We start from the raw sequence: 21,748 nt of genomic DNA, 5'->3' as shown, positions 1-21,748 counted from the left end.
TGGTCCATCATACACCCATAAAAAAAACCCACCCCCTGCCAATTGCAATGCCCAGTTAGCGCACCAGAAGGCATCATCCACCCATTCGCCACCCACGGGGAGGCCCCTTACTTGTTGTTCTGGACGTCGGTCTCGAACAGGTGCTTGGAGATGAAGTGGTACTCCACCCCTTCGCTCTCCTGGCTCCTCTTCACACGGGTGGTGTCTGTTTCAGAGGATCAGTGATGGGCTCAGTCTCACCTGCCCAGAAAAACTCCAGGCAGAGATAAACCTGACACACCGGTTCCATCAATGGTCATTAGGAGGAATGACATCAACTCAGTGCCTTCTGAAAGCAGGATTATCCCTCTGTGGTTCCCATGGCAGACAAATCACAACACATCTCCAAAGCATCACAGAACCCTTTCCACTGGTTCACTGTCACCTCCTTGGTTCTGACCTGACTTTCACCCCCCTGCACTACACCAAATGCCATGACTCACTTCGAAGCACAAGAACTCCAGAAATGTGTCTCAAAGAGACATACTCACGAGCGACTAGACCAGAAAACACACCAGCCATAGTAACTGACTACTGGATCAGGAGATTTATGCCTGTGAGCAGGCAGATGTTTTGGGGCCACAAAACAAAACAGTTTCCCTACAGAAACACATCAAAAATCTAAAATTACAGCCATACTATTCAAGATCTTTCTCCTGTTACTAAAGAAATTATATCCATATTATTCAAAACCTTTATCGCTAAAGACTCTCCATGATATTTCTGAAAAAAAGATGTGGCAAATAACTCCAGTAAGGGTTAAAACTTTGTGCCAGTAAGGATTTAAAGGGGACACATTCTCATTCTGATAGTAATTAAAAATGAGAAAGTAATTATGCAGGCCCCTCCCATTCAAGTGGGATACTCCCCACCTAATTTGGAGGTTAAATGCATGCCGTACCCTATAACTGAAAAGCAAGGCACGCGTCACATTTGCAAACGATTAACGCGCATTAAGCCAAATATTGAGATGGGATTATAATGGGAATGACATTTCGAGCATCAGGCATCCAAACTGGCCTCGCATAATTAATTCTTCACAATCCTTTAGCCTTTTCTTTTTTTGGGTAATGGCGCCCTCGCTCTGGTACCTCGTTACAACATAAATCAAGCTAATTAGCTCGTACTAAAAGCGCACACGCTTTGGGGGCTGCCAGCGCTTCACCCGCGGGCCCATAATTCCCCGGTTCTTTTTGGCGATGGGTTCGACTCAGCGGCCCATTTAGACCCGGTCTGGCGGTACAACAAGCCGCCGCTGGGGTCCTTTGCTGGGGAGTTGGAGGGCTGTGTTGATGCCAGGGTGTGAGGCACAGTGACGGGGGGGGGGTGGGGTGGTTGAGGGGGTAGGAAAATACATGTCCCCCCTTCTGCCATCCTTGGATTTATAGGCAAAGCCCCTAACCCAACTGAAGAAAAATCTCTGCATCACATAATGGCACACCCCCCACCCCCTAAATGCAAAGATCATAAACCCACCCACCTACACACTACTCTTACGTTCTATGTACAACCATCTGGCGGTTCTGTGTGTGTGTGTGTGTGTGTGTGCGGGGGATCCTTCTCCTAATTAATGCCAAGTTTCATTTTCAGTCATCCTGTTTCTTTTGTTGGGGGCTTCTCGAGATGGACGGTCCTTGAAGAGGATGATAAGGCCCCAGTATGAAGCAGTGAAGGATGAATGCGTACGACAAAGCAAGTGGCTCTTTTACTCATTACGCATGGGCCGCATGATGAAAAGACCAGTCGCTGATTTTTACTTTAAGAAGATATCTTGGCCATTTATTCATCTCCAGGGTACCAAGGAAGTAAGGAAATATCTTGTTTTGGTTCCTTAGTAAACCAGGACTGAGTTGGAAACCAAACTTGAAAACCCAGGGAAGTTAGAGAATGGGGAGGGTGACTAAGGTGACTTGGGTCACCCCCCCGTTCGTAGACTTACGGGGCACTGTCACACCAAAGTGCTGGGGATCAGAGATCAGCAGTTTCCTCTTCAGCTCATTCAGACCGACCCCTGTGGGACCTGAGGGGACAGAGAGCAAGGAGACGTGGCCAAATGTTTATAGTTCCTAGTGACCGAACAAACAAAGAAGGAAGCAAGCAAGCAAACAAACAAAACAAAACAGCATCCTGTGGGGGTGGTGTGTGGCTCAGAGGGTTCGGACGCTGTGTCTGTAATGGGAAGGTTGCCTGTTCAAATCCCAGGGTTGGCAGAGTGATTTTGCTGATTGGCCCCTGGGCAAGGCCCTTAACTCTTAATTGCTCCATGGACTGGCTGACTGTACATTCACAAAAACGAATGCCACTTTGGATAAAAGGGCATGATAAATAAATAAAATGTAAATAATGTAAATGCACTTCAAAGCAGCAGAACAAAGGCCCCACAAAGGTGCCAGGGCACACAGGGCCCTCATGGGGGGCACCCCCCCACACACCCTGACTCTGGTGTGAATATAGCCCCACACCTTTCCTGGAAGCCTTCATAATCCCACATGCACATTACTGCAAACACTGCTGTCCAAGAAGCGGTGGAAATGTCTTAAAAAAAAAAAAGCAGGTCAGTATCAGACAAGCTCCGTTCCTTGACTGTTCAAAAGACGCAGCTTGAAAACTCGACAACCCCCCCCCCCTCCCCCACATCCCAGAGGGCAGCTGTGTTTTCCATCACTGCCACTAAAAGAACGAGTAATGCAATATTGATTCGTCTGCGGCTCCAGAGCACGGCGGAATTTCCAAAACACGAACCCTGGCACCCTTACATGTGACCTTTGCACTCCAGACAGCCATATTGTTTTACGAAGGACAGAAACCCATCTGACATCCATCAACAGTGCCCGATGCCTCCATCTTTAAAGGGTGAAGAGCCGGATGGATGGTTCAGTATGACTACACAACATGCTTGCTCCTTGTGCTCACGATACCCTGAAGGAACAGGCTACGTCTCTATATTAAGGGGAATCTGTGAAGAATAAGCTAAAGAAGCCCCAAAACCAGTGTTTTACTGGTATTCCCAAACCCCTCCACATTGGTGTCACTGGTCTAACTGGGTGGGGGGCATGACTTGTCCTTTTCTCCACGGGAATGGTTTATTTGTTGCAATCAAACAAACAACCCCCCCCCCCCCATACTATTTCTCCAGCTCCTAACTCCTCTGTCGTAAATTACTGGGCAATCTATACCAGGCAGATTTATTGATTTTTCCATAATAAAACTGACCAATGGCGGCAGCTCTGGCTCGCAAATTGAGCCCGGCTTTTCAGAAGCTGAGCGTGTCAACGTGAAGACGGTAAATTAATCAAGAAGGGGAGGGGGGGGAGAAAAAAAAAAAAAAAAACTTTCTGCGAGACCTAAATATGATTTATTAAGATGAGGAAACGGAGTTGATTTCGGATCTGTGATAAAAGACAACGAGGAATTTGCGTCGAGCTTCGAGGAAGGGAAGGGAAATGAGATTCCTTGTGTGCTTTAGTTGCAACTAAAGGATAGGTGCTGATATCACTGGGGATTTCTTAAAGCTCCCTTAGTGCCTATCGAGCATCCATGATACAAAATTAGATTGAAATTGTGGCCCGAACTACTGTTAACAAATAAGCAAGCCGTGACGATTGATGGACAAGGTCAGGATCCAGGCAACGTCGCTCGGCCCCGGTTCTGCTGTCCCTCACTCAAAAGCAGCTGCTAACGCTCTAAAATCTTGAACACCAATGAAAACGTTTTTCCACAATTCCCTAATTACGCTTCTTATTGTGCGATGTTTTCTGTCCCACTCTTCTGACCCTACAGGAATTTAATACCGTGCTCATGAGTCCCTGAATTAAACCGGCACCTGTAAAAACGTCAGACCGCATTAGCACCCTCATTAGGGAAACAGCCTCCAACACTCTGACTTAACAGCTTCCCAGCTAAACGGTGACCAGATCAATCGCCACCACCGCCTCTGAGGACCAATAAAGGAAGTGCAGCCTCCCCACCCACAAACATGTGCCGGCATCAGGTTCTACATTTGGAATTGGTCTGGTCAAGGCCAAACCATAACCATGCTCAAGCCAAAGCCACCCCGCATGCTATAAGAGTGAGTTTAGAGTATTTGAGACAGGTGCACATACATCAATACTCTGATATATACCGATTACTTAAACAAGACGATCAGCTACTTCAAATCATTCCTCTCGACAATAACATTCTAATTCTAGAAAAAATCTTGAAATTCAAATAGAAGGTGTAGTGAGATTCTGGAGGGTATCACACCACCCATCTTGATGAACGTACACCCTACAGTAAACAGAGGAGAGGTACAACGACTGACCCGAAGAGGAGGGCAAGAGGCCAAGTTAGACAGAGAACACCCAGGCAAGCTGGGACGAAGGGCTGACCACAGCACCTTTCACCCTGACCTGTTTGTTACCTGGCCATTAAAAACAGGCTCTCAAACCAAAACTGGCTCTATGGACAGCGAAGCAGGGGACAGAAAAACATTAAACAGATCATTCCTCGCCTCTCCACTTCACTGCGTCTGAAAGAAACCCAAGGAATCCCCCAAACTGTACAATTTAGCCAAGTGTATTTACATTAGGGTGACAGGAGTCCCTGTGGGAGGGACATCCCTTTCTCAGCCTGACATGCTGGCAGGAAAATGTGTAAATTAAATGCTCCAAACGACAAACAGTGTATGACGAAGTCCATGAGCTACTGGAGACTAGCAAGGGAACCTAGTGGAGAAATAACATCTCCACACATGCCCGAACTCTCTGACTTTTCATCTTATTTCACTTCATGTTAATTTTTCAAATATATGGTATTCAACATACTTTTATAGTACTAATGATATTAATTTCAGGAAGGTAGGCGAGTAGGTGGTATTTGTGGTATAGAATGCCTAGGGTTCGCTTATTTTCGCCGTAACGTTATGTCGGCTTTTGAAGGATTTAACTGGTAAGTAAAAATAGCTTCGGCTCCTTGCAGCATCACCAGGATTCTTCTCAAATAATTAAATCTAACACATATTCCAACTCATGACAACAAAAAAAACATCTATGTTTAAAAGCAAATGCTACAAAGTATTTCCAGCTGCACTGAGCTTCGGAATGAGCTGTACAACTTCATTTGGAAAAACAAACATAGGTATAACGGTAAGAAAACAACAAAGCTTTGAGCCTCCAGGCCAAGCTCTGATTCTATCAAGATCCCTGCTGGCAGAGACAGGGCTGGTGATCTTACCATGCTGATCTTCACAGCTTAGCAAAAGGAGGAAATGTGGTGGGGTTCCCCAAGGACCCATACTGGGTCCATAATTGACACTCACCGACAAGAACTACCAGCCTGTGCCGGCCACTGGGCGGGCGGCAGTAGGTAGTGACTTCCTCGTAGGTGGGTACGTCAGCCGTGTCATACTGGTCACTCTTTTTACACTCGTACATAGACTTGTTGGTCTTGCGGTCCTTCCTGCTCAGGCGGAAGCTTCGTCGAAGGCTGGCTGCAAAAATGAGGGAGACTTCAGCACCGGCAGATTTAATGTAATGCTTGTTGACAACTTTCACCGAGCAAGTAATGATATACGTTTAAGACCAGTCCATTTTTAATATATTCTCAACAATATAAAAAAGGTCATTACATAATCCCTCAAATGATTATGACTATTTATGTCATGAATCTGTAATATATCCATCCAACTGACATAATTTGTACACCGCGTAGCTGTCCCAAGTTCTACTCTAAGCCTACTGGCTTTGCTTTGGTCCAGTACAAATTAGAGAAAAGGTTTCATTTAAGCATTAAAATTCCCTGCTACATGGATGTACCACCAAAGACTCTGGCTAAATGGCTTCACTGTGATTCCTTTTTCCTTTCAAAAAGGTTCTTTCTGTAGAAAGAGTGTCCATTTGACTGAGAGTGAACATTTAGCCATTTGTTTGGGCTGATTAGCGATTCCTTTCATGCCCGATAGCTGTTCAGGACGAACCCCTCTTTTTCAGCAAAAAAAAGGGAAAAAAAAACCAGGAACCTAGTTTAAATGATAAGTAGGAGTATTAAAAGGAGCCATGTCATTCAAAGACTGCAGCTTCATACCCAGGACAGATGCGACTTAAAACGAAAATCCAAAACGCCTCATTATCCACAAAGAGCATGAGGAGGCAGGGCTTTTCCTACAGTGATTAACGAACTCGGGAATATGACGCGAGATGCCTATGCAAGATTAAGGCAGTATGAAAATCAGGGGCTGGAAGGAATTGGACCATCTCAATATTTTCCACGACACGGGGAAACCGCCAGCAGTGTGCAGATGGCCGACAAGGCATAACTAATGAATCTGAAAGAAACCACCACCACCCCCCCACCATGACCAAGGAGTAGCATTTAGCCCAGATGCTGCGGACATGGGCTTACATACAGGAGGATGTAGGCTTGAGTCCCACCAAACCCTGCAGGAGTATCCCTGGAGAAAGTGACTCACCCAGCCAATTGTAAGTCAGTCTAGATAAAAGCAATAGCCAAGGCAACTAAAGTTGTTATATGAATAGCTATAACCACAATAATAATAATAATGATAATAATAATAACAATAATAACAACAACAACATAATTCCCATTGTGGCTTTACTTAGCCAGACATGCAGCTCAGACATCCTGATTCTGAAGGCAATTGCATCACATCATTGGACTGAAACGGATAGCATCATGCAAGGTCCATAATGGGCTTTTTCACGAAAACCGGACTTGATCTCTCTGTGACGGCATGACCTGGAAAACCTTAAATCGTTTGTAAACAGAAATGGGGGGAAAAAAAAACATGAAGACGGCAAGTCCACATAAACATTCCCAGAATAGAGGGCCCCCACTTGTCCGATTTGCATAAATCCGATAGGTTTACAAACTCAGAGGAACACGACATCGGCATCAGGGGTTCATTGACTATGTCAGGGTAAATCTCTTTGTTTTGCAAGTGGGACAGGTGCACGGGATTTCATTAACTCCTACCAGCTGCAAGCAGTCAATACAAATTGTTCTTCCCCAACTAAGGGTGGCTGGCTTGGGGGGGCTATATAATCTCATCCCTTCCGAATCACTTAAACACTTCCAGGCAGTTCCATCCAAATACAAAACCACCCCTCATGGGGCAAAAAAAGAAAGAAATCAAAGATACGGTTGGAAGCGATCTACAGCACTGATTGAGGCAAAATTAAACCGAGGGGTGAAAATTAATTCGATCCAGAATGAAATGACTCAACTTTTGGACTCGCCTTAGTCATGGAACTCATACGTCTGGGTACGAACCATTCAACAGAAGGCGGTGGGGAGGTGGGGGCAGTCTTCGGATGGCCTGTTAATAAAAGCCACACAGGTGTTGGATTAGGGAGAATCTGAGCTATGTGTGGTTCTGGTTTTGGGTCTACAGAGATAAACGAGGAGGAGGAACGAGGAGACGAAGAATGAGGAGGTCATGTGATAACAGGACAAAACAAGACCTCCTGCCTGGGGAATCTGTTCCCCCAGCCTTAACTGTCAGCCGTTTTGAAGCAGCATCCATAAGAGGCTCAACCATCTCGGTAGAACTTCGGTAATTGAGGCGGCTGGCACAAGAGCCAAACAAGGTTCCTCAGGTGTCATGCGTGCCATCATCTTGTGGTTTCCAGGACCAATTTCCAGTGCATTCATGTCCAGCATCAACACGGAAGGCTGAGGATGTGATTGTGGAGGAGGGACTTCCCTTGGGCCTCCAGGAACCACAAATACCACCCACTCACCCACCTTCCTGTTTGCAAAGACTCATGAAGCACAGAGGCGCATGGGAAAACGAGCCGTGTGAGAACGATTAGGCCGGAAGCGCACAGATGCTCAACATGTTGAGAGGGGATGAGGGTGCATGCCTGGTGAGCAGACCAAGTACAGGGAAAGCCGTTGGTTTGGGCTGGATAGTACTAATGTGGAAACAGATGAATAAGACAACTGTAGTAGACCTGGTACAAGTGTCATTGGTTACAGACTGCAACAGACACCGACTTTCAAGGGGGTGAATACTGACAAGGATGTCATCCCTGAAGTTTAACAACACGAATGTGGTGTTTACCACCATTCAAACCATGCTCAAGTATGGAGCCCCCTTTTGGCTACAAACAGCCACTACAAACACAAAGTGATTTTTGAGTGTGGCCCCAGAAACAACAAACCGGCCCCTGCAGGACATATCAGGAGAGCTCGGCACACTTGCCTTGTGCGCGCTTAACGCTGCAACACTTCGTCTGCAATCATGCAGCTGCAAAATGTGGGACGCATTAAAACCTCCCCCATTACGCGTGCCAATTATATAATCCCTCGGCGGAGACTGAGATTACAAACAGAGGAGCGATTCCCCAAACTGTCAGCCGCACAACTCCAATGATTTTGTAGGATCAAGGAGAAAAACTTAAAAGCCACCAGTGCTGATCTCCCAAGCTTTGCTGTCCCTGTGTGCCTCCCTGAGAATAAGGGAATTAAATGATGGAATTAAAGGACGGCTGCCACATGTCTGCAGGGCGGCATGTGCTGATCCGGCCCCAGCTGTCCGTCTGTCTGTCTACCTGTGTCTATGTATCTGTGTGCGTGTTACACATACCCCTCTGGATCACTGAAGCCCTGACTGGACAAAAGCGGGGGGTGGTGACAGAGCCTCTTTGTGTGACCCCCATTTCTGTAGTACCACAACCAGCTTTCATTAAAAGGTCGTTCCTCGTGGTCTACGCACACTGCAATTCTGACAGGCAGCGAGTGGTCGGTACATCCATTGCTCATCAACCTCTGCTCCTTGAACTCTGGAGCTGTGCGACATCTGCAGGACAGCTTAAAGGGAAGGGGGGTGAGGGTGCAGGAGGGGCTTTAATGAGGTTCCTACCCCAGGCGCCCCGTCCGCCGTATGGCTGGTGATCGTATCCGGGGGGAAAGCTGCCCCAGGGCAGATCATTGTGCGGTGAGAGGCGTTTAACCAAACCCTCAGGACTGTGCTAGCTCTGCAATGCTTTATGGGTAACTCTGTTTCCGCCCAGGGGGGGCATATAAAGATCTGACGATTCCGTTTTTGTTTTTAATACTATTTTTTCCACCCTTCAGACAAGAGAAATTAAAGGCGATGTCACACTGGGGAGAGAGATCACAAATGTGCTTTAAGCTTGCAGGGGGGGCACTTTCTGAGAGATTTCTAGAAAGTGCGCTGTTGTGGAGAATGGCCCCCGTCTCGAACGGAATAGTATTCAGGCCGCCCGGACAAGACACGCCGGTTTTTTATCAAATGATGTTTGTTTTTCCGCTTCCCCCTCGTCCCCAAGCTCTTCAAGGCTCAGGAATGTCTAGCCTGAAAACTGCCAAATTCACAAGGTGGGGGGGGGGGGGGGGGCGGTGAACCCCCCCCCCCACCGGTACAGGGAAGTGCGCCAGGGATCTCGGGGCTGGACGTAGTCCGTCTCAGCCATCGGCAGTCTATATGTTGCTTAACCAGTCGACTGATTTTCCTGTACATCCTCCCCCCCGCCCTGGGGTGGCACGTTGCTGGCAAAAATCCACACCTTCCCATGCCTTGCTCCTAAAAAAAAACATGCACACACACACAAACACACCCTAAAAGTAAATCATTCCCAACACCCTTGATGACAACGGTCTGTCACATCATGGTGAAAACACCTCTGTCACCGCTGGCGTCGTCGTGCGCCTTTGGCTCCAAGATAGTGCGCAGGTCTCGATAAATAAATACATGTAAATCTCACCCATATGGAGTCTGCATCAGCAAGGGTCACATCTAATCCTGTTAACAGAACCTAATTAAACAAAGAATTAACACACTGAGAGAAAAAGGCTGGAGAATAACGTAATGCGGTCAAGGCAGTGCAGCTTGAAATTTTATTTCCAAAACTCCTTTTTCAGGGATGGACACAATTTGTGGTGGGGAGGGGGGTGGCAACAAGAGACCTTTGGGGTAAACAAATGAACAAACGAGAAGCAAAACACAAACACGGCACCCGTCGGCAGTGTGCCGTGCCGGCGCTTGGCGCAGACAAACGGATGAGGCTCCGGTCTGGGTTACCGTCGTCGAGGCGAAAGCGGAACAATCCAAAATACACAAAAGCCAGGGCCAGCGCACAGGTGGAACGAATCAATACAAACAATCGCGGTCACCTGACCCGCAGTCCCGCGACTCGAGACAAAGTGGTGCCGATACCGCTGCCGTCAACAGCAACAAGGGCTCTGCAAATTGAAAACATTTCACCGTCTTGACAAAACAGATTACTTGACGAGCCCAAAAAAAGAGAAGAATTTTAACAAATCATTTTTACTCAGAAAACACTATTCCCACTATACTTAAATTTAAATTGTTTTACCAAAGAGCAGAAAGGTTGTCTAAAGCTAAATTATCCACAGTCACAACCTGGGGCCTGATTTAATAATCTGGCTTTGCACAAAAAACGACTTGTTTTTATTTTTTTTTTCCTCTCCCTTCACGTCTCCCCATTTTTCCATAACAACGTGCACCTAACTGGATTTAGGGCCTGATCCCTTTCCCAGGCTTATTCCCGGCTCTGGTTTTCCCAGTCTGTCATTCGGGTCGTTCGGGGAGGATTCTGCTCACCGAAAGAACCGTGGCGGCATGGCTCAGACTCCCGATCCGAGGCAGAAGGTCTAGGTACAGTCTGGATGCCAGCCCTCACTGCCCCCCACAGGCTGATTCTGCGACAGCAGCCTGATAAATCTCAGGAGCTGCTTCTTTTTACAACAATCCCACTGCAACCAGGGGTTTTTCATTCTCTGCTATACTCAGGATGTTTTAGAATGATCCAAACAAGGCATCTTAGGTCTACAGCTCTCCTCGGCACATCTGACACGTTGAAGACTACATCAGGGAAGAATCTGAGCAAGGTGGGGGGGTAGAGGGTGCAGGTAAATACTCCCAAATCCTCTCCCTAGAAGGCATTAAGAGGAGGAAAAAAACACGTAGAACATGGCCTGGCCAGCCGACCGCACGTTATGAGGACCTCTTGAGAGTGGCCTCGGTCTTCACCCATGCTGGGGCCATGGACAGTGGCCCAAGTGGAGCTGGCGGGTGAATGCATAGTACAACGCAAGGGCTTTCCGAGGGTTCGGTTTTTATGAGTTCTCCTGGGCCTGGAAGCCACAGGGGGCGCACTAATGAAGCTAGCCATTTTGTGGAGTCGGGGGCCAGCTTGGCCGGGAAAGAGAAACAGCGGAGGTCGGGGGGATTATGGGAGAGGGGTCACCATCCGGCCGCTGGCAGAGGTAATGGCTCTGCGTTTGAAGGCTGCCCCAACTCGACGACATCACACCAGACACTGGTGAAGAACTCAGAGTTTGCGCCGCAGGGGCGTGTGGATCGTGTGCAGGACTGTCGCCAGAAGCCAAGATACCGGGCAACCTATTAAAAACGGAGACGGTGACAAGTAGCTAGCGAGCACTGCTTGAAGCCGCTGATAACGTGAGGCTCTCTGGGAACGATGTCAGAAGCAAGCGGCTGGAAGACGGGGCTTGTGCCAGGTCCTCGAAGGGGGTGGATACAGATGTACCATCGGAGGGACAAAACAAAGGGAAACTGCCACGATTTTCGAAAGTGAAGTCATTGCAAAAGGGGCATCGTCTATGTTAAAACCAAAACTCTCCCCCCTTTGGGGTAATCTTCCCCGGATGATCAAAGCTCTGCACAAAGGGATGAGGGCAACAGACCATTAGAATCAACCAAGAAAACACATGTGAGCAGATCACTCATGAGACTCCCATATTTTTTATGACCCCAGCCATGTAGCCCAGTCATATTCTCAGCTTCCATCTGGTCAACTTGGCAATACTTACAGCACTGGCCTCTACCAGAAGGTTATAGGGTCAAATCCCCGGAGTGAGTCTGCTGTTGGACCCATGTGCGAGGTACTTAACCTCAATTACTCCAGTAAAACATCCAGATGTCTAAATGGATAAGTGTACAACTGTGACCTATATAATTTATTTAGAGTGGGGGCGTAAGTTAAGAAAAGAAAAAAAAAAAAACGAAATAACAATAAATAAAAGCCTGATCTCTTAGAAATGACATTCTCCATGCAGAAGACTGACAATGTTGGGTTGAACATTAAACAGATTCTGAAGAGCTTTTAATGTCAGAAATAGTCACTGCTGGTTTATTAATGTGGACCAATAGTTGAACAAATCAGGCAAGAGGGATCTCTCTTTGCCAATATGGAAGCTCTGGGGGGTCAAAGCGGAACAGGGCACAAAGGTCTGGCCACATCAAGGGACAGCTCAGCATCAGCACTGCCAGGGGTTTAGGGGGGTAGAATTGGAGGGGGGGCGGGGGCAGGGGACACATCGAAAAGCAAGAGTCTCACCTATTTGGAATCCGCTTACATAGATGCCGTTGTCAGTCTCTTCTGGTTAATGACAGAAGAGGAACACGGCAGCAGGAAAAGAAACACACCAGTTAATAGACTAGACATGATAAGCAAAGTTAAATCACACACACATACACTGACACACAGAAGAATGGACACACACACACACACACACACACACACACACACAGACAGACACAGACAGACACTTAGACCCCTGTCCTCTTCTGAGGGCCCTATCAGTCCCGCCCCAACAGTTATTAGCATTAAAGTGAAGAATGGGAAGTAATGTCAGGGTTAGTGCCAGCAAATGCAGGATCAGTATGGCCACAAGCCATGACCCCCGACCTCCTCCCACTAATGTCACGACCTGTCATCAAGTGGCGTCCATACTCTGGGTTACACGGCCGAGACATGGCTGCTCCCCTAACCGGGCAGACGTCATGGTAAACAACCTGCCTGCGGGCTTCACGGCACACCGGTGTTTCTTAGTCCAGTCCTTGGGGACCCCTAGGCAGTCCACATTTTTGCTGCCTCCCAGCTCCCAGCCAATCAAAAACACAGAATACCTGGTACATGGTGTGCCGGGAGCTGGGAAGGAGTAGAAACATGGACTGTCTGGGGTCCCCCAGAAACACTGTAGTAGAAGATTGAATACTGATCCATGTGTCGGGCTGTAATTTGACTTTGCATGTCATGCAGGCCAATAGGAACCTGCGTACATCTATTAGATGGCAAGACAAACACTGGGCAGAGATTATGTGCCCAAGCTATTGGCACAATCGGCATTCCAACAGACAGACAGACAGACAGACAGACTACACTACAATGGCTACTACTGGAACCAATCAGCAAAAAGCTTCACTGTCTAGACTAAATGAGCCCAGCCAATGACAGGCCATGCATATGATCCCTTGCTAGTAAGAGGGCGGCGGTTAGTGTACCTTCAACTTCCTCCGCTGGCAGCATATGAAAAAGCACAATGGGGGAGAAATTGTTAATATTTTGCATGGAAATGAATATTAAGGAGTGACTAGAGTGGACAGAAGAACAACCTACCACATTCAACAGCCACATCATCTTAGAAAAGCGAGAGAGAAAAACAGGAACAGATAGAAAACAGACTGTTAAAATCTTACGTGAAATAGTGATGAAAACAATACTCCTCTGCAAATACACCATTGATGTGGGGAAAAACAGATTAAAGATTTCTTTCTCTCTACTATTTCGACAATTGTTACTTTTGGGAATCGAAAGGAAAAAACTCAGATTTCAATGTGCGTCAGAAATCCTTATTTTTTGCCAATATAATAGAGACTGATGACACAGATACACAAGGACACGCAAAGATTGTACCTTATAGAAAAGCATTACAGAATGAAGGGCAAATAGGGCGAAGAAAGCATTACAACAGTACACTCATGAGTCACATGGCCCCCAAATCATTGACAGGCCCACAGATGCATCTCAGGCAACAGGGGAGGGTGGGGGGTGAGTAGAGGATGAGAAGCACATGTTAGCGCCCCGTGTGTGATTTAGTCCAATCAGGTATCCTGAAGCTTAATGAGTAGGGATGGATCCAGGGGCATTGCCACTGGCCACAGTTGAAAGCTAATTGGTTTCCAAAGTGTTCCTTTCCCTGTCACTCACTGTTTCATTGGGTAATACAGTATGTATTAGCCTCTAAGAATTATGGCCCCTCTTATGCCCCCCACCTTTAAAAAATACATCATGGAATCACTTCTCTCAAGGAGTCAAGCATGTAGAGTTCACGACCTCTTCACATCTGGATAACAGTACCACCATCTTTTGGAGCAGGGATCGTCAGAGGTCCAGTTTGGAAGGGGTCGCCTAAGACAGTAAGGCCTTAATCCAACTTTGTCACCTCTTCCCATATGCACTGATAAAGGGCACGTCGGATTCAAAATTAAAAGAACGTTTAGGCTGAAGGACATCCGAGGAGCATTTGAAACGCCATTCGTTACAGAAGAAGCTGAAGGATGACCCTCCATCACTTTGTTGACGAAATAAAGTTACGGACTGATGTCACTCCTCCTTTGGCCGAAGAACAGATGGGTTTTTTATTGGAGTAGCCTCTGCTTGAATAAAATGCTAACTGGTTTCCAAGATGAGCCGACTTTTTCCAGATGACATTAAAACGGGACTTTTACATTTATCGATCCGCTCGACTGCACCGTCTACGGCCCAGGTTCTCGCACAAACCAGCGTCGGAATATGACTCCATCTGATAACAGTTTACACTCCGCAAAGGGAAGGATTTGCACACCCGACTGCTATTCTCTGAACCGGAACAGCAGACCACAGCACCGCTAAGACCTCCTGGTGACTATAGTGATTTTAAAGCTCGTCTTGGATTTTGGATGACCACAGAAGTCATGGTCCAGGAAAGACAACAGTACCCGGGCAGGTCAGGCCTCCTTCCCCAGGGCAAAGTGGAACTTCTCTGAGGTGTTTGCCAGCAGGTTACTTGATCCCTACAAATCAGTTTAAATCCTCCATCAGATAAGGATGGTATCCTCCAATCACTGGTCTTAGAAGCAGTCTAGTTATACACCGTAGTGGACTGACAGGGAAGGTGGTGGATGGCTCATAACTCAAGGAACCATCTATCTGCATTAAACCCCACCGGACTGAGTCACCTGAAGACCACTGTATATCCTTAAAAGCTTCAGTCAGAAAGGTTTGCTTTCCTTTACTAAATGAACACTTGGTCAGTTCAGGTTTTGGTTGAAAATGATGCTAAAATAGCTGAAAATTTGACAAATAGTTTTATACATTAACATGCAGTAGAGGAGGAGGTCAGACAGGACTCCTGTGGTCAGATAACTGACCTTTCAGCCTGCCGTGCCATGATGCCCCCTCACGTCACTGAGCAGCCTGCCGTGCCATGATGCCCCCTCACAGCACCACATTACACGTTAAAGATCTGTATTTTAAAAACCTCATAGGAGAAGGTTCAAGCCAATGGGGCAGAAACAGAATCCGAAAAATATCAGCAGCTTTGATCTGCTAATTTTTTATGCAAACAGAAGTGTTTCCATTGCTACAGGAAGAGTTTTATTATTTTGCAATTAAATACTTTCAGGTTAGGAATTGTAAAATTTGGTGCTTTTTACTGGTAAACTTTGCCTCTGCTGAGTTTCTAAAATATATTTCCAGTGCACCAGTTTTAGAAGCACAAGTCTGCTTCTGCTCTACGTTGACGTTCAGAGAAATCATTCATCAATTTTCGGGAACACTCAGCCTCATTAATATTGTGTATAACTAAATGATTCCCGTATTTCTTTTTAATGACCCAGCTACTGTTAGCATACCGCAGTTCTTGGTAATGTTCAGAAGATGGATTGGGGCTGATCCGTCTCATTAATATCACAGTGGACTGAAGGCCACTTACACACCAGTGTAACGCCTATGGCATTCACTGCACTCCCGCACGAAGGTGGACTGGTCTGGGATCAGCCGTCCTGCTCCATCAGCCACTGTAACTAGGACGTTTCCTGCTGCCAGGAACAAGCCCACAGGGAGGGTGCTGTTATGTCACCCTCCTGCTGGAATGTCAGCCCCCCGCTGATTTGGGACCCGGAGGGCCAATGTGGCTACCGCCGGAACCTTCCATCTGCTTAGCTGCTGAATTTATGGTGACAGACGCAAAGCAAAAGGGCCCCTCGCCTGACAGGTGTTACATTACACCAAGCCATGGCTGATCTCTTTGGTAGCAAGGCCAGGTGCATTGTAGGCCAAATGAACACCACTCACAAGGCCTAATGTCCAGCTGATATCATTGTGATACATAAAAAAACAACAAAGGCACTCGGGGATATTGTGGATCCTGAACCAAAGTCCGAGGGCACCAGGAACACGGTTCCAGCCGGTTGGTCTAGGATCCTTTTGCTTTCACAAAAAAGATCCTAATCCTCCTCTTTTTCACTGGAGCAACATGAGCCCCAAATCGTGACATCACAATTCCAGGCTCTCCGTAAAATATTAATGCACCAAGATGGGATCAGCCTCATTTCGGGGGGGGGGGGGGGGCATCACACCCGTGTTGGGTCACATGGCCGTTCTCCATCAACGGGAAAAGATCGCAGGATGCAAATCACAGCTTCTAGACCCACAAACCATAAGTCTGAGTGTAAAGTGAAGAGGCCTAAATGTTCTGTCGCGGAATTTCAGGCCTGGACTGCTTTTCTGGGTCTTTGGATATGAACTGTATCGCTAATGTGGGAGACAGGCTTAGCAGCAGGAAGATGGATGCTACTCTTTGCAGCCCGAAGGATAATAAATGGTCAGGGAAACCTGACGTTAGCCTTCGATGACATTACAATGTCAGAATTTTAAGTGATTCTTTAAATAAATAAATGTGGGTTTCATTAGCAGTTTTTCTCTTGATGATCTCAGATCTTTTGTTTCAGAAGAAAAAAAACATTTTTGCTATGTTCCCTAAATTCAGGAATACTCCAAGTTACTTGCATTGTTTGTTTAAAGAAATATACTGAAAAAAATTAATTAACTGACAATAGCGACTGTATCTTGTGTAGCATCATCTGAATTTCTGCATAAAATTTGCTAGTCAGACTAACATCATTGGATCTGGTGGTAAGGCATTAAATCTGTACATACCACATAAATCCCAAATTAAATCATGTGCTAACCCTATCTTCCATATCTGAGCTGAATTAGTATTTACTGCTAATTAAATCGAGTTATTCTGAGATGCAGTACCTTTCTTTGTCGGACAGAAACCCGGCTTTCCCTCAAAAGATGAAAGCGGGACTGCGAGACAGAATCACCCTACAGTTTGGATTAGCACTCAAATACTGTTATCCAATGAAATTAATCTTGGGTGCGGTTTGCCCTTAAGGTGGCTGCAGGGCGTGGTTTGGGGAAAAATAGATGGCTGAATTCCACTGGTGAGGCAGACATCAAAATGTGAGAGATCCAGGAAGAAGCAGCGAGTCGGGAGATAGATGAAGGCTAATGTAACGAAGTAGTACACATTTCTTATTGCAGGTATACTAAAAGTAGATTTTCCAAAAGTTACTCAAATAAGTATAGCGGAGTAAATATAGCGTTTAAGATGAAAGTAGTATTGACCATTTATCCGCTTAGCAGGTGTGTTGACACATTCTCCGTGCCGCAGCACCTGCTACACTGGGGAGCACCGGTTACCCTGGGAATTTAGCACCTGCGTCACATGACACACGAGCTTACATGATCTTCGGTTGGAGACCTTCTGGGGCTGGGCGAGGACTCCCGGCCGGCGAAGTGCAAACCTCCTGCAGGAAGAGTAAGAGAACCACAATAAAACCATCAAGCTTTCACAGCCCGCCTGGGATTAATAAACACGTTTCTGCCACCATACCGAGAATGTTCTTAAATATCCATGAAAAGCGGGGAGTCGGACACCAACACAATGCCTCCTATTCAAAGGCCCCTGAAATAAATCTGCCGGCTTTGAGGTTTCGGGCCCCATTTGGTGCCAAGACCTCGCCCCGGCCCCCGAGCTCTGCATTGCACATCAGCGGACGGCCCGAAACTCGCCACCGACGCACCTCTTTTCCATACGCGCCGTGTCCAAAGTGGACCAGTACCAGCGCTATCATTTTCTGTCATTACTCATTCCAGGCCAGACGCGCACGGAAATCCAAAGTATTTTGGCAGCGATGCTAGTAGACTCATCACTCTTATTGTCAGGAGTCAAACAGCATCAGGTTGGCCTGGACATGTAATGGGGGGGGGGGGGGGGGGAGGGGGACACGGTCCAGACTGCCCTTGTTTCTGAGGAGCTGGTTGACCCCCCAGATGGACAGCGTCGAGGAAAGCAGATGTATCCCCTGGAAGCTCACCTTTCCTGAAACTGCTTGGAGGGGATGAGGCCAGCACGGGGGTTGGCATCGCCCTCATGCCTGGCCTGCCACCAGGTGGCGTCATCTTGACTCATGATCTGAAGCACATCTCCCTTCTTGAATGCCAGGCCGGCCTCTTTGCAAGGGATGGCTTTGTCCTCACTGGGGTCAAAGTCGAAGAGGGATTTGACGAACATCTGGAGGACAGCGAGAGAGATGCCAGTGCAATGATTTGAGGAGGATCGCCTTTGCTGGGCCACAGTGACATCAAGGCATGACTGGAGGACACCGGATGCCTGCGGCAGCCTGATGCCCAGCGGCAGGTCGGGGAACCCCTACTCCCGGACTGTTTTACCTTCCATCGAGTGTGATTAACGGGGACAGTATCAGCTAAAGCATTCACTGCTGCCTCATTCCACCTCGAGTCTCCAGGATTCGGAAATGGAATCAGACCACGATTCACGGCGACGCGGGATAACATTTCCCGATCCGAGAGCTCCGCTTTGGCCCACTTTTCCGGATTTTTCCGAACCCGAGGCATTGCAGAAGGTTGATGAATCCAGGCAGCGCGGGGGACAAACAAAAACATTGACGGTAACAGTGTACAGCGCGCTCAGACAGAGCTGTCATGGTGAATTACGGGGTATTCGGCTGCCAGCAGCCCCAAGATGGAGATGGGGGTGGGGGGGGAGGGGTGGGGGGACTCAGGATGGTTTATTTCAAGGACTCATGGGGCCACATCTGCCACGTGCCGAGATCCGGCTGGAATTGGGGTTGTTGGGGGGTGGGTGGGGGGGGGGATGATTTGTTTGGGTGTGCGGCGACAGCGAACAGCTGAAAGCGGTGATAGATTCCTACTGAAAGCTGCCCGTCCTGCTTCTACATGCAAACCTGGTATTTATTGTACAAAAAGTGTGCTGAAAGCAAGGAGGGGGGCTGTGTCACAAAGGGCGGGCGAAAAATCTGCAAATGCAGAAATCTAACTAAAAACAGACAAGCAATGGAGCCCTGACAACAGGAAGGCACGCAAACACACACATTGTTTTCTCTATTCTAACTGCTGGATCTATGCTTTAGTGAGGTGTGTCACAGGTGAAAAGCACGGACACATGGAGGAGCCCCACTCCACCGCCCGGCCACAGATACACACACAGGTGGCCATCACAAAGGTCACAGACCGCAAGCCTCACCATCATTGCTCAACCCTTGGCAAACTGGCAGGCACCCCAACCCTGAAAGCAATGGCCGAAGGGGGGGGGGGGGGGGGGGGGATAGGATCACTTTCCCCAGGAAATAAGGCAGCCTATTCGCAGTTGGGGCCCCGGGACTAGTGAGTAGGAGAGTAACCTGCATTCCAGCCAATAAGAAGCACATGCGTGTGTAACACAATCAATATAATCTCTGCAGCAGGACTCACCTTAGGCTGCCGGTCCTGGGCGTCCTCCTTGATGCCTGGTATTATTTTGAAAGTGATGGCCCCCTGGGACTGAGCCTAAAAGTGGGGGTGGGGGGACAGAGGGAAAGAAGAGCTATGATTAATTCTCCCTGATTTGGCATAAATATCAACAAGAGAGACCCATAAAAAGCAATGTTGTTTTTCACCAGCAGTTATCAGGGCAGGACTACTCTGGTCAAAGGGAATTTGGACGTAGGAAGACCACATGGAGAAAAGACGAGAAGCAGGGAGACTGCTTCCCTGAACCATGGGTGTGTACCAGAATGTGGATGATCTCCTCCGGCTTCTTGTCGTCCACCGGAATTCCATTGACTTCCTTGAGCTCATCCCCTACGTGGATCAGACCTTTTTGGCAGGGACAACCGGGAAGCAGAGTCAGTGAACACAGATGAGATAGAAACAGGACAACATAGAAGATCTGTATGATTTTACCACAAACATAAAGCTGGTTAGGAGAAATGAATCAATCTGAAGACCCTTAACTCTCTCTTCAGGGTTTACTTACCACTTCTGTCAGCTGCGCCGCCCCTCATTATCCGGGCTACGACAATGGCTCCTGTGCACTCGTCCCTTTTTATTGTGGCCCCCTGGGGCAAGAAGAGAGGGAGGGGGGGAAACACACTGACATCACAGCTTACAATTTAAAAAGTTACCATGACCTTCAAGCCAGGAAGCACAAGGCACAAAGACCTGAGAAATCATGCTCATCATGAGCCAATCAATTTGACAGATGGATAAAGAAACATTTAGACAGTGGCTGGAAAAGGATCTAGCCTCCTCCCCCAACACGACAGCCTAACGGAGCTTTTGAACAATCAAGAAGGTGATGAAGTATGAACAAGGATGGAGCCGCAGACAAGAGACTAATAACAGTGTGACTTCATTTCACCTCCGGCGGCTTGCGTCATGCAGCCAAGCTATCAACCATTCTGGAAGGTTCACCTGCCAAGCCTGTGAATCAGCAGAGCCAAAACAGAGGCCTTGGGGAGGAGGGGGGGATGGCTACCTGGTTTATGTAGAGTCTCAGACAGACAGAGCTAAAACGACTTAATTGATATCATTAAACTCCCTGTTGGTCACATCTAATCACTTGCCTCAAGGTCTTTTTAAACGGGTGACAAATTAAAGAGAAGCTTCTGATGGAAAGCTCAGCGACCGCTTGGCTCGGGGACAAAGAGGCGGGAACTGCAGCTAATTGAGTTATTAGGGTGAATGAGGAGGGCAAGACCTCCGCTGGGGGGGGAGGGGGAATCAAGCGGGAGGGGGCACCTGTCAGACCTCCCCTTTGGGCTCAGACTCTAAAGATAACTTCAAGCAGCTGGCCAGGTCAAAATGGAGAGCCATCAGAAGACGAGGATTAAATTAATCAGCTGAAAGCAAAGAGAAGAGAGAAATAAATACACCACTGCATGCAGCTGGGGGGCAGAGTGTGGTTTAGGAGACCCCCCCCCCCCCCCCTCAGCAATAGTCAAACAGTCACCTTTCCCTGGAAGGGAGTATTGGATGAAGGCTGGTCACACTGGCCTGCCTGAAAAACCCATAAACAATGGTGCCCCCCCCTAACTGGGGCATCAGGCCATGATTAAAAGGAGATAGAAACAGCAAGGCAATTTGGAATCAAGCTGCCCCAATTAAGACTGCAGAGAAGTAATGGGGGGTGTAAAGCGATACAGGAAGAGTAAACAATGAGGGAGACTTCTCAAAAGCTCTTGGCACGTTGGCGGTCTCAGAGGAGCAGGATCTGGCTACACTCCTGGGAGTCGGCTGAGAGGTATGATGGGCTGGCACTCAAATCACACATCCAGATTCAGAATCTGGGATCCTACGGCCAGGAGTAGCTCCTCAACCGTGAGCAACCAGTCCCCCCAGACCCCAGCCGTCGGCTCCAAGAATTAAGAGGTGATGACTGGTAGGGCAGGAAACCCCTGCCTGCACTCAACAGAAGCTGTTGAAGTAACGAGGACTTCATATCCCTCTTGCTCAATCAGTCTTCCTGCCACCCAATCAATCAGACCCAGTTTCAGAAACCACCCCCC

General features: G+C 47.7%; 1 protein-coding gene across 4 annotated transcripts in view; it reads right to left on the bottom strand.

The window, feature by feature from the left end:
* Positions 1-21,748, bottom strand: part of mpp7a (MAGUK p55 scaffold protein 7a) — a 91,345-nt gene that overhangs the window by 8,700 nt on the left and 60,897 nt on the right. For 2 of the 4 annotated variants that reach the window (XM_023823539.2, XM_072713023.1), the window contains 8 exons: positions 20,218-20,299; positions 19,972-20,057; positions 19,674-19,748; positions 18,257-18,453; positions 17,622-17,686; positions 5,339-5,509; positions 1,979-2,059; positions 112-205 (listed from right to left, as the gene is read on the bottom strand). In XM_023823539.2, coding sequence (XP_023679307.2) covers positions 112-205; positions 1,979-2,059; positions 5,339-5,509; positions 17,622-17,686; positions 18,257-18,453; positions 19,674-19,748; positions 19,972-20,057; positions 20,218-20,299 — 851 coding nt within the window. Of the gene's footprint in view, positions 1-111; positions 206-1,978; positions 2,060-5,338; positions 5,510-12,386; positions 12,429-13,333; positions 13,349-13,448; positions 13,470-17,621; positions 17,687-18,256; positions 18,454-19,673; positions 19,749-19,971; positions 20,058-20,217; positions 20,300-21,748 lie in introns of all 4 variants that reach the window. The other 2 variants (XM_072713027.1, XM_072713021.1) reach the window with 2 other exon arrangements.

Source organism: Paramormyrops kingsleyae, chromosome 1 (assembly GCF_048594095.1).
Source record: "Paramormyrops kingsleyae isolate MSU_618 chromosome 1, PKINGS_0.4, whole genome shotgun sequence".
Taxonomy (NCBI): domain Eukaryota; kingdom Metazoa; phylum Chordata; class Actinopteri; order Osteoglossiformes; family Mormyridae; genus Paramormyrops; species Paramormyrops kingsleyae.
Note: the sequence above shows the minus strand (reverse complement) of the source record. Positions and strands in the feature narration are given on the sequence as shown.